Source organism: Rhinatrema bivittatum, chromosome 4 (genome assembly GCF_901001135.1).
Source record: "Rhinatrema bivittatum chromosome 4, aRhiBiv1.1, whole genome shotgun sequence".
NCBI classification, from domain to species: domain Eukaryota; kingdom Metazoa; phylum Chordata; class Amphibia; order Gymnophiona; family Rhinatrematidae; genus Rhinatrema; species Rhinatrema bivittatum.
The window spans coordinates 194,490,404-194,503,514 of record NC_042618.1 but is presented as its reverse complement, the minus strand read 5'-3'; the positions used below and the strand labels follow the sequence as shown (position 1 = coordinate 194,503,514).

At 45.9% G+C, this 13,111-nt stretch overlaps 1 protein-coding gene across 2 annotated transcripts in view; it reads left to right on the top strand.

The window, feature by feature from the left end:
- Positions 1 to 13,111, top strand: part of TWF2 (twinfilin actin binding protein 2) — a 242,955-nt gene that overhangs the window by 37,071 nt on the left and 192,773 nt on the right. For both annotated transcript variants that reach the window (XM_029599479.1, XM_029599480.1), the window contains exon 2: positions 486 to 563. In XM_029599479.1, coding sequence (XP_029455339.1) covers positions 486 to 563 — 78 coding nt within the window. The remainder of the gene's footprint in view (positions 1 to 485; positions 564 to 13,111) is intronic.

Here is a 13,111-nt window from a genome sequence, read left to right as displayed (position 1 = left end):
GTTGATTGCTGGATTTATATGTTCAAGATTGCAGTTTCTAAGACAGAAGAGAAGCAAAACTAGTCTCAGAACACAACAGAGGGTCAATCTTCCTCCTCCCCCTCCTGTTCCCTCCTGTAGGACACTCTGTAAATTGCAGAAGCTGTCACTTGAGCCCTGCCTTCCTCCATTGCCAAGCCATCAGCTAAATTTGGGAGATTATGTTCCCCCAGTTGCAGTATCGGATTCTGTGGATCACATGCCCTTCACAGAGCCGGTATTTAACACTGACCACCGCTCAGAGGAGCAGGACCTCTAAGGTTGGCACTCTGTGGAACACTGTGATATAGAAAACAGCTTTACCTCTGTTTTAAAATTGAGTTCTACTTTTCATTAAAGTTATTTTATTTTTCTCTTTTTGTTTACTGACAACTGGAATTATTTTGAGAATCTTTTCCTCTTTTCTTTTTTTTTTTTTTTAAACAGTATGTTTTTGGTTCTTCTAGCTACTTCGGAGCTAAAGGATTTCTTTGCCAAAGCCCGGAATGGTTCAGTTCGCCTAATCAAGGTGGTCATTGAGGATGGTGAGTCTCTGCTTTTATCACTTTCGTATGTTTTAGTAGTACTGATGTTTTATTACCTTTTCTGTCTTCATTCTGGACTGGTTTTGGTGTTTTTTCCTGCAAGTCATGCCATTGAAAGATAGCCTAAAGTGCTCATGGAAAATCTTCCTGAGGCCATCAGGAATGTCACTGCTTAGAATAGCTGTGTGGGGTACCAAGTTTGGTATAAACACAGCTGACAAGTTTTAAAGAAGCAAAGCATCTGTACATGTGAAGGATGCTGAGTTTTGAAGTGAGGGTTAGGAGTAGATATGATAGGAGATTAAACTGGAAGCTGAGAATCGGGAGTAGAAGTGAGGGGTGATGAGCAGGTAAGGGATAGGTGCTGAGTGTCACTTTTAGTTGTGAGCTTTGGAGTGAAGGTGTAGCATAATGACTATAGCAGCAGACTGAGAACACTCCTTGTGACCTTGGGTCAGTCACTTCACCTTCCATTGCCCTCATTTAGGGTCTGATTTACTAAGGCTTTTCTCCTATGTTTATGGGAAAAATGCTTAATAAATGAAGGCCTTAGATTGTAAGCCCTCTGGGGACAGGAAAATACCTCTGTACTTGAATGTAACTTGCCTTGAGCTACCAGTAAAAAGGCATAAGTTAAATAAATTAAAAAAGTGTGACATCTGAGCCTCATGGATGAAAGCATTGGGTGTTTGATGTAAAAATAGAGGGTCAAGGGCAGAAGCAATGGTTAGTTGGAATGAGAGTTGGGGTGAAAGATGGAGAGTTTGGAAGCTGAGGGTATAGGGTGAATGTGAAGAGTGGACATGACATGATTTGAATATGGGAGCTGAGTGTCTAGGGTTGAGAGTGGGAGCAGATGTGGTCAGTGTGTTGGGGTTGAGCTCAGTGTCAAGGTGGAAGTGAATGGCATTGAGAGTGGGAGCTGAGGAGGCGGTATGGATGAGACTGGTATTGAGGTTGGATATAAGGATCAGTGTAGAGCCTAAGTAGAAATTAATTTGCATTTCAGTTTTACCATAGTCTTTATTATCCTCCCTTTATAGATGGGGAGGATAATTTTCAAAAACCATGTACCTGGACAAGTACCAATTTATCCAGGTAAAAGGGCTGTCTGAAAATTGCCTACCATTAACCTTAGCATGACATTCCACAATGTGTGTATTTTTAGCTGAATAAGGGGAAGGTTCCCTGCGGTATGTTTAGGTCAGGAGAAAAAAAATAATGCACTTAGAATTCATTTTCACTTTGTATCTGCAGCAATTTTCACTGTAGGTGGACTTTGTAGCTCTACCAAAATTGTCCTTATATCTGTAAAGGATTCATTTATGTCTCTCTAGCTGATGTGATTTATGTTTCTGACAGTAGTGCTGAAACATTGATTAAAATTGTTATTCAAACCGTTTACACCATAATCTCAGTTTTCTTGTTCTAATAACAAATGTAGGTTGAAAGTTATTCTTTAAAAACGTGAGTATTTTCCCATTTTTATCTCTTTTCTTTCTGTTCATAAGACATTTTGAATGTTCTTTCACTTCTTACAGGCTTGTAACATGCCTATTCTTGAGGAGAAAGACAATATAGACTCTCTGGTTTACTCTCAGCAGAATACCTGCTATAAAATTCAGTGAAACCTCTCTATGCGTGACATAAAGAGTTAGCAATATAACCTTCATGTTCTGTGGTAGTAAATTATAGCTGTGGGAAGCTATGCCAGAAGTATCTGAAGTTTAAAATTATCCTGAGTTTTGGCCCCAACAAAACTGCCCCTGATGAAGGAGGATTATCGAAACGCAAGCCATGTCTGGCTTGGGTTTGGCAAAATAAGGATATTTAACAGGCTTCACTTTCCAAATTTTTAAATGCCACAAAAAATCTTTTCTAAAAAAATGACTTTTTTAGAAGACTTATGGTTATAAATGATGGGCTATATTACATGTAAGTAGTCTTGGTGCAAAGGTTTAGTGCCATTACCTACCTCTAAGTAATACGCTTTAAGCCTTGAAAATATATGATGGTCTCATTAAGATAATTGGGTTTAAATGACTCTGTTGAATGTGATTTTCCATTATTATACAACATAAAAAGTTGGCAGGTTTTTTTTTTTTAGCACTGATGGCAGTTCTGGCTGAATATATTGTTCAATGGTTTCCCTCATGCACTGTCAGGGTCCCCAGTTTCCTAGGATGCTTCAGCAGCTGTTGCAGAAACAAGACACGTGGCCTAAGCTGCTGCAGTCCTTCTGGACTGTTTCTTTTGCTTCATTTCTTCTGGCAGCTGCAGCCATTCTCTCCAACATCCTTAAAAATGCTGCCACATTTATTCCTGCCCATCTTTCACAGTCACTGCTGCGCAATCTCATAGATTAGATGGTCAGTTTTGCCAGTGGAGAAAATTAAATAATGGAGTGCTTCAGGATCTGTACTGAGACTAGTATTGTTTAACATATTCAGAAATGACCTGGAAAAGGGAATAGTGAGGTGATGAAATTTGCAAATTACACAAAATTATTCAAACACAAGTGGCTTGTGGGGTGGGGAACAACTGAAGGACCTTATGAGACTGGGCATCTGAATGGCAAATTAAATTTAATGTGGACAAGTACAAAGTATACACAAGGGAAAAATAATCCTAACTAAATCCAATGCTGGATTCAGTATTAATAGGGACCTTCATTTTCAATTTAAACCAATTTTCAACCTTAAATTCCTGTATTTTTCTAAAGATGAAAATAGTTTAAAACAGATTTGCACCCTAATTTTGTGTGTCTTTAACAGCTGTCGAGGCAGTGTTTCTAAACATCCCCAAAGCCAGTGTAGGCAGAACAGCCTGCTATATTCAGGTACCTTCCTTCCCCTCCCCCAAACAGTGAAAATATGCCTCAGACCTCGTCCCAACAGCAGCCACACACTCTCTCTTATAGGAGCCAAAAGAAGCCTCATAGGCTCAGTTTTGCTGAACTTATCTCTGTGTGCTGAGACAGCTTTGCAGGCTCAATTGTAAGTGTGGCAGAACCGCCCCCCCCCCCCCCCCCCCAAGTCTGCCACTAAATGCTCTTAGCTCCATTCTAGATAGAAAAACACTCTTGAGTTTTCCATCCCCCTCGCCCTCCTCCTACCTAGGAGAGCTGGGATTGATTTCTCTTTGCTTTATAACCAGCCATTTTGTGATTTAAGGTGTGACTAGAATCAGTTTAAGACAAACACAGAGCAGTAAAGATGTATGTTTTTCCCTTGCTGGTGAGACCTCTCCCCTCAAAAAGCAAAAACCTGATGAGGCAGGGTCTCCTCTGTGCATACCCTGCCAGAGGGTCTCTTGGAGTTTAGTTACAGTAAGGACATGTTTGTGCTGGAACCCCTGTGGGACTCTCTTTCCAGGTCTGTAGGCCAGTGAGCCCATTCATTCCCTGAATGAGGCAAATACCTTTGACAGGTTTGGCAGCGTGAGGCATTTGAAGGAAGGGTTTGTGTTTAGCTCTCTTCCTTTGAAGAAGGTCATCTTTGCTGACTGGACTCAGAGGTCAGGGGCTGAAGACTAGTGAGTCCATTCATCCCATGAATGTGGCAAGCACTTGTAACAGCTGAACACCAGTCAAGGAAGATTTTTAACTAAAGAAAGTAGTATCTTTTGTTGTGAGGAGGATGTTTAAGCCATCCCTTTTCACTGAGAGCCAGGCTGGAATAGCAGGTTCCTGAACCACAGACTTTTCAACCCAAGGAGTTATAAAGGAATAAATTAAGAACATGGAGACCCCCATCCAGACCTCAACACCAGATTAACATTTCTGGTAGCAGAGGATGGTTTAGATATATGCTAGAAGGGGGGGACCCCTGTCATAGGAATCCTGCATAAGCCACTGGGAGAGCTTTAGTTCACAAATCACATCCCCATAGAAACATAGAAGTGACAGCAGAAGAAGACCAAACGGCCCATCCAGTCTGCCCAGCAAGCTTTCACACCTATTTGTTTTCATACTTATCTGTTACTCTGACCGCTGAGGTCAGGGCCCTTATTGGTAACTTTTTGGTTCCAATTCCCTTCCACCCCCACCATCGATACAGACAGCAGTGCTGGAGCTGCATCTAAGTGAAGTATCTAGCTAATTGGTTTGGGGTAGTAACCGCCGTAATAAGCAAGCTACTCCTGTTTGTTTACCCTGCCTGTGCAATTCAGTCCTTGTAGGTTGTCTGAATACAAATCCTCTTTACTTCATTCCCCCCCTGTTGTTGAAGCAGTGAGCTGCGCTAGATATGTATTCCAAGTGAAGTATCATGCTTAATTGATTCGGGGTAGTAACTGTCGTAACAAGCAAGCTACACCCATGCTTATTTGTTTACCCAGACTATATAATTCATTCCTTGTTGGTTGATGCTGAATATAAATCATCTTTTCTTCATTCTCTCTGCTGTTGAAGCAGAGAGCTATACTGGATGTGCATTGAAAATGAAGTATCAGGCTTATTTGGTTTGGGGTAGTAACTGCCGTAACAAGCAAGCTACTCCCCTGCTTTTTTGTGGATGCAAATCCTTTTTTCCACATTTCCTCATGCCGTTGAAGCATAGAGCAATGTTGGAGTCGCATTAACTGTGTGTATATTTATTGAATAAGGATATTAATCTCCAGGTAGTAGCTGTCATTCCCGCAAGCAAGCCACCCCCTTGCCTCTTCTCTTCATTCACATCCTCTAGACTTTATGGATCCACAGTGTTTATCCCACGCCCCTTTGAAATCCTTCACAGTTTTGATCTTCACCACTTCCTCCGGAAGGGCATTCCAGGCATCCACCACCCTCTCAGTGAAGAAATACTTCCTGACATTGGTTCTGAGTCTTCCTCCCTGGAGTTTTAAATCGTGACCCCTGGTTCTGCTGATTTTTTTGCAACGGAAAAGGTTTGTCGTCTTTGGATCATTAAAACCTTTCAAGTATCTGAAAGTTTGAATCATATCACCCCTGCTCCTCCTTTCCTCCAGGGTGTACATATTTAGATTCTTCAATCTCTCCTCATAAGTCATTCGATGAAGACCCTCCACCTTTTTGGTCGCCCTCCTCTGGACCTCCTCCATCCTGTCTCTGTCCCTTCGGAGATACGGTCTCCAGAACTGAACACAGTACTCCAGGTGAGGCCTCACCAAGGACCTGTACAAGGGGATTTTCTCTTCCCTTTTCTTACTCTATATTCCTCTCTCTATGCAGCCCAGCATTCTTCTGGCTTTAGCTATCGCCTTGTCACATTGTTTCGCCGAATTCTGATCATTAGAGACTATCACCCCAAGGTCTCTCTCCTGATCCGTACATATCAGCCCTTCTCCCCCCATCGAATACAGTTCTTTCGGATTTCCACACCCCATGTGCATGACTGCACTTCTTGGCATTGAATCTCAGCTGCCATATCTTCGACCATTCTTCCAGCTTCCTTAAATCCCGTCTCATTCTTTCCATGGAAAGCTCTACCAGTTTGCTGAAGAAAAGGACACCTACCCAAGATGAGACACCCTATCTGTAATTAACTGTAGCTGCATACTTATTTAAAGATGGAGTTTGACTTTATCCAATAAGTAAATTATTATTTAACACCCAGTGCCTGGTCCTGTTTGTTACAGCAACTCCCTCCTTTGATTTCCACAGCTTCCCACACACACAAGGGATAAATCACATCACTTTCTGGGCTATAGACAAAAAAAACGATTTCACACACATGCCTCTGCTCCGCCAGGCTGAGAATACAAGGCCTTAGATGCCCTGGACCGCAAGGTCTTCCAGGGATCTATGTTGGCAGCCCGCATTGCCTACTACCAGTTATATATGAGCCAATATTCTAGAAACCTCTGGAAGCACGTTCAGAAATTGGTAGACCGCCTCCCTCAACAAATCGAGGAAGACTTCCTGAAAGTTGTGCAGCAGGGATTGAAATACAACAAACATAATGTTAGGTCCGCATACAATGTCTTTGTGACAGTAGCAAGGGTAGCTGCAGCGGGCATTGGGGCTCGTCATATGGCTTGGCTTCGGGCCTCTGATCTCCGACGCAAAGTGCAAGATCATATTGCTGACCTGCCTTGTACTGGAGAGAATCTCTTTGGTGACAAGAACAAGGAGGCAGTAGCCGAGAGACCCTGCAGCATCTCTCGGCTAGCACCTTTGACCCACAGTTCTCGGGCAAATAATCCTTGAAACAGGGGCTCCGATGCCCTTTTTACCAGCCGAGGAAGTACTACCTTCCTCCAAGTAGGGCACAGTCTCAACAGGCTAGACCGAGGTCTTGTCCTAGGCAACAGCGTGTCCCAGAACTCAGCCAGCCCCGCAGCAGACTTCCACCATAGGTTTTTGACTGGCTGCGAGGGAGTCTAAGCTGGTTGCCAATGCAGCTAGCAACAAACCTTCCAGTCTGAGGTCAGCTCACGTCCTTTGCAGACCGTTGGATGGTCATCACCTCAGATCAGTGGGTCCTGTCCATTATCCGCCAGGGCTACAGGTTAAATTTCCAAGAGGTTCCCCCCCGGACTTCCCCCATGCCCCTCTTGGGGGGGCCCCAGCGGATAAGGAAATACTACTCAAGGAGCTCTCCGCCCTCACAGTGGCCAAGGCAGTCGAAGCCGTTCCTTCCAGTCAGCGGTTTCTACTCCAGGTATTTCCTCATCCGAAAGAGGACAAGAGGCCTTCGTCAGGTTTTGGATTTAAGGACCTTGAACAAATTCCCCACGCGGGAGAAATTCAAGATGGTCACACTGGTTGCCCTTATTCCTCTCCTGTGCAGGGGAGACTGGCTTTGCTCCTTTGATCTACAAGATGCCTATGCTCACATAGGGATTGCCCGTGCCCATTGAAGGTACCTCCGGTTTGTGGTGAGCGAACACCATTTTCAGTACAAGGTGCTCCCTTCGGTCTGGCTTTGTCACCGGGCGTTTTCACAAAGTGCCTTGCAGCAGTGGCTGCATATCTGAGGAGGCGGCAAGTGCAGTTTTTCCCTACCTGGAAGACTGGCTCGTCAAGGACGCCTCCAGGCAGGGAGTGCTGCAGTCCTTGCAAGCCACCATTCGGAACTTGGAGACTATGGGGTTTCTAATCAATTACCCCAAGTCCCAGCTGGTCCCATCCCCACATCTGAACTTTATAGGTGCCAGCTTTTGTATGTCTTAGGTTCGGGCATTTTTGCCCAGGATCAGCAGTCAGCTTGGCATCTTTGGCGGGAGCAATCTCGCAGAATCACCGGATCTCGGTGCATAGCATGTCACGTTTGCTAGAACACTTGGCTGTGACTGTCCGTGTCACTCCCTTTGCTTGCCTTCATGTGCACAGGGTGCAGTGGACCCTACGGTCTCAGTGGCACCAGGTCACCCAGGACCTTCAGGCGCGCAATCAAGTCACTCCACCACTTCAGGACTTTCTATCATGGTGGACCTCTCTTCCCAACCTAGAGGTGGGGGGTCCTTTTCCAGGCTTCCCCACTCAAGTTGTACTCACCACGGATGTCTCCCTCCTGGGTTGGTGGGCATATGTGAGGAATCTTCACACCCAGGGTCACTGGTCAGCTCAGGAGGAGAGATACCAGATCAACTTCCTGGAGCTATGGGCAGTCCGGTTTGCCCTTTGGGCATTACAGTGTCTACTGTCCAGCAAGGTTGTGTTCATCCATATTGACAATCAAGTAGCCATGTGGTACCTCAACAAACAGGGAGGAACGGGATCATTCCTGCTTTGTCAGGAGGCAGTCCAGATCTGATCGTGGGCTCTGTCCCAGAACATCCTTCTCCGAGCCAGGTACCTGCTGTGATAGGTCGTTTGCCAGCACATTCACCTAAGTTGTTCCTTCCAGCCGCACGAGTGATTCCTGAAACTGGAGGTAGCGGACTAGATCTTCGTCTTTGGGGAGCTCTGGACATGAACCTCTTTACTTCCCCTTACAACAAGAAAGTAGGCCAGTTCTGCTCCCTAGGTGGGAATCAGAAAGGCATCAGATGCCTTTGCCCACCATTGGGGCAAGGGCCTCTTGTACCCCTATCCTCCACTTCCCCTGGTGTCTAAAATGCTTCTAAAGCTCCAACAGAACCGGGGGACCATGATTCTCATTGCACCTAATTGACCCTGGTAGATCTGGTTCCCACTCCTGCAAGATCTTTCCCTGCGGGAACCAATCCGTCTGAGAATGTCCCCAGACCTCCTGATGCAAGATCGGAGAGGCTACGCCATCCCAACCTCCAGGCCTTGGCCCTCAAAACTTGGATGTTGAAAGGGTGACCTTGTAGCCCCTGAATATCTCGGAGAGAGTGTCTTGGGTCCTACTGGAATTCAGAAAACCTTCCACTAGGAAGTCTTACGGACTGAAGTGGAAGAGATTTTTGGTGTGGTGTGACAACCAAGGGTTGAACCCATTTACATGTTCCACTTCCAAGCTGTTGGACTACCTGCTGTACCTCTCAAACGCTGGCTTGAAAACCACCTCAGTGAGAGTGCATCTCAGTGCAATTGGAGCCTACCACCAAGGGATAGTCTGATTGCCCATCTCGGCACAGCCTTTTGTGGGTTGTTTCACACGGGGTCTGCTCTAGCTGAAACCTCCCTTCAGGCCTCATGCGGTTTCCTGGGACCTCAACGTGGTCTTGGCCTACCTGAGGAGGGCTCCTTTTGAGCCTTTGCGATCTTGTGACCTGAAGTACCTGACCTGGAAAGTCATTTTCTTGGTAGTGGCATGCAGGGTCAACGAACTTCAGATGCTGGTGTCATATCCACCCTACCTTAAGTTATTCCATGATCGGCTCATTCTTCGCACACACCCAAAATTCCTACCGAAGGTGGTGACTGACTTCACCTTAATCAGGCCATCTCTTACCAACCTTCTTTCCTAAGCTCATTCGCACAGGGTTCAGCAAACTCTGCACAGCCTAGATTGCAAAAGGGCCCTAGTCTTTTACCTGGAATGAACAGCAGGCCACAGACAATGTACGCAACTCTTCATTTCTTTCAGCAAAAATAGATTGGAAGCTGCTGAATCCAAGCATACCTTGTCCAACTGGCTTGCAGACTGCATCTCTTTCTGCTATGCGCAGGCAGATTTACAGCTGGGAGGCCATGTCAAGGCTCACTCCTTTTGGGCCATGGCAGTTTTGGTGGCCCACTTGCATGTGGTCCCCATGGACGAAATTTGCAGAGCTGCGACATGGATTTCCCTCCATACCTTTGCCTCTCAGTACTGCTTGGACAGATAAGGTCAACGTGACAGCCATTTCGGTCAGTGGGTCCTACAGAACCTTTTCAGTAACTAAACCCAACTCTTCTGACCTTTATGTCCCTTGCTCAGGTTCAGGTTGACTCCTTCTGTTGCCATAAGCACTAGTTTGTTGTGCCTATTGGCACTCAGTTAAGTGCTGTATGTCCATTGAGTATACGGTAGCAGCCTGTAACTAGGTATTCACCCATATGTGAGGACTACCATCTTGATTGTCCTAGAAGAAAGCAGAGTTGCTTACCTGTAACAAGTGTTCTCCTAGGACAGTAGGATGACAGTCCTCAGGAAACCCGCCCACCACCCCACGGAGTTGGGTTTCGAATGGTTTGATATGTTATTTTTTCGGAAATTCTATATTAAGAGACTGAAGAGGGATCCCACGTGGACTTGTGGATAGTGGCATGCTGGGCATACTCAGTGTGCCTAGTCAAAGTTCTAGGTACTTTGACAGAAATTTTCTGTGCCGGGCCCATTCTGATGATGTCACCCACATGTGAGGAGTAACGTCCTGCAATCCTAGGAGAACACCTGTTACAGATAAGCAACTCTGCTGTCTGGCTGCGTTTTAGGTCAGCTATTAGTGCAACCAGAGATGACTGGTTAAATTTTAGTTGCTTAGAACTGAAAATTTGCACTGACAGGCTAAATAGAAAACCCACCCCAGAACACTTTTGTAGCTGCCTTTTCTTGCCTGGCTAAATTTGTACATCTTTGCAGTTTTTTAGGAGGACAAATTTAGCTAGTTTCTGGAGAGAATTTATAATCTGCTAAGTACTGAATCTAGCTAGTTAAATATTTTGAAATTTGACCCCCATAGTTTACTATTAACATTGAGTTTAATTTTCAAAGGGTTTAGGTTCCTAATCTTTGGAGTTAGGCTCTTACATTGGTCTTTTTATTAATTTACTAGAGCTGAGTTCCTAAATTTAGGGAATTAGTTTTACTAGGCATCTAAAGTGCCTTGTAAAAGTCTTCACATCCTTGTTCATTTTACACATTCTGCTGTCTTAAAAAATACATATCAAAATGCATTAAAGTGGAAGTTTGTTTCTCTGCTGTACATGACATACTGCACACTTTCACTGTGAAAGAACAATTGGAGAAATATTCCAAATACAAATAAAAAATTGAAGCTTTGATTGCATAAGTCTTCACACTTCTTGACTCAGTATTTGGTGGAAGACCCTTTTGCAGCAATAAAGCCATGAATTGTTTAGGATAAATGATTAACTTTTGCACTGTGGGATGGTGCACTCTTGGCAGAAGAGCTCAAGTTCTTTATAGTTGGCTGAGGACCAAATGTAGACTATAGTCTTCAAGTCTTGTTACAGGTGTGGGCAATAAAATACCAGCCCTGCAGGCCCTAATGGTGGAGGCAGACTTGGACATTGTCGCTGTTACAGAGACATGGTTCATGGATTCTCCTGATTGGGATAAGGTCATACCAGGTTATAACTTAAGGAAGGAGAGAAAAGGGGGAAGAGTAGCTCTTTATGTCAAAAACAATATCCAAGCAACTGAACTGCAAGGAAGGTGGGATAGAGAAGAAGCATTATGGGCAGTCCAAAGAAAAGATGATGGTGCATCCATTTTTACTGGAGTGGTTTACAGGCCTACAACTCAAACAGAAGAACTAGACAGAGATCAGGTCAAAGACATCCAAAATGTGGGAAAGAAGGGAGAAGTGTTGACTATTGGAAATTTTAATCTGCCGGACATAGATTGGAGAATCCGTTCTGTGGAATCTACCAGAAGTAGAGACATAGTTGATGCCTTGCAAAGGGTTCTGTTCAAACAAATAGTAATGAAACCTAAAGGGAGGGAGTTAACTCGACCAAGTGTTCACTAACAGGGAATAGTGTCTCTAATGTCCGGGTGGGCGCCCACCTCAGCACTAGTTATCATCAAATGGTATGGTTTGATATCGCAAATAGGATACAGAGAGGTCACATGAAGACCCGAGGTTTGCATTTCTTACCTTGAGGTAGAACTAGAAGACTGGGAGAAATGAGTGAGGTGGAACAACAGAGGGCCAAATTAAAAGGAGCAATTGCAAAGGCAACAAATCTGTTAGAAAAGTAAACATAACATAAGAAAATGCCATACTGGGTCAGACCAAGGGTCCATCAAGCCCAGCATCCTGTTTCCAACAGTGGCCAATCCAGGCCATAAGAACCTGTCAAGTACCCAAAAACGAAGTCTATTCCATGTTACCATTGCTAATGGCAGTGGCTATTCTCTGACAGCCCGATACAGTAAAGTGGGGCCGCGGTTACCCCGCTCCTAACCTGCTTTCTACTCACTTTCCGGCCGCGTTAGCCCTTCCTGTGATACACTATCCCCTTTAACCCATCCTTACCGCCTCTTTAAATCCCCGGGTAACCCCTTCCGCACGCGGCATGTATATCAGATGTAAATGATCGAATTAGCTATTCCCTCCCATACAGTAACGCGCTCCCCGACTATTGCTATTTTACCCTGCCATTTTGCCCCGCGTTTAACCTGCTAACTTACCGCCTACCCGTACCCCTGCGTTAGAGGCAGGGGTAATGGTAGATGGCAAACTTTCCCCCAAAAGGAAACCTCTAAAAACCTAAAATCCCCTCCTCCCGAAGCGACTCGACATTACTTTCTGTTGTTTTCTTACCTTTTGTTGCTTTTCAGCCCCTTCCCTTCTCTGCCGCCCTCCGGAGGGGGCAGCCGGCGGCAAAAGCGGCTCGCAGCGGTCCCCCCCGCGCAGGTCCAGGTTCTCCTGGCTCGGCAACAGCAGTACAACAGCTAGGGCTCCATCCGGCTTGCAGCGTTCCTCCCCCCCCCCCGCGCAGGTCCCGGTTCTCCTGGCTCGACAACAGCTAGGGCTCCATCCGGCTTGCGCCTGTCGATTTGGGCGCTCCGGCCAATGAAAGCACATAGTCGGGCACGCCCGTCTATGTGCTTTCATTGGCCGGAGCGCCCAAATCGGGCGCTCCGGCCAACGGAAGAACGCTTCGCTTCGCTCGTGCCGGAGAGGGCACTTCACGCCGAGCCAGGAGAACCGGGACCTGCACGGGGGGGAGGGAAGAACGCTGCAAGCCGGATGGAGCCCTAGCTGTTGTCGAGCCAGGAGAACCGGGACCTGTGCGGGGGAGGGAGGAACGCTGCAAGCCGGATGGAGCCCTAGCTGTTGTCGAGCCAGGAGAACCGGGACCTGCGCGGGGGGGACTGTTGCGAGCCGCTTTTGCCGCCGGCTGCCCCCTCCGGAGGGCGGCAGAGAAGGGAAGGGGCTGAAAAGCAACAAAAGGTAAGTTGGCACATGTCGAGCCGCTTCGGGAGGAGGGGATTTTCGGT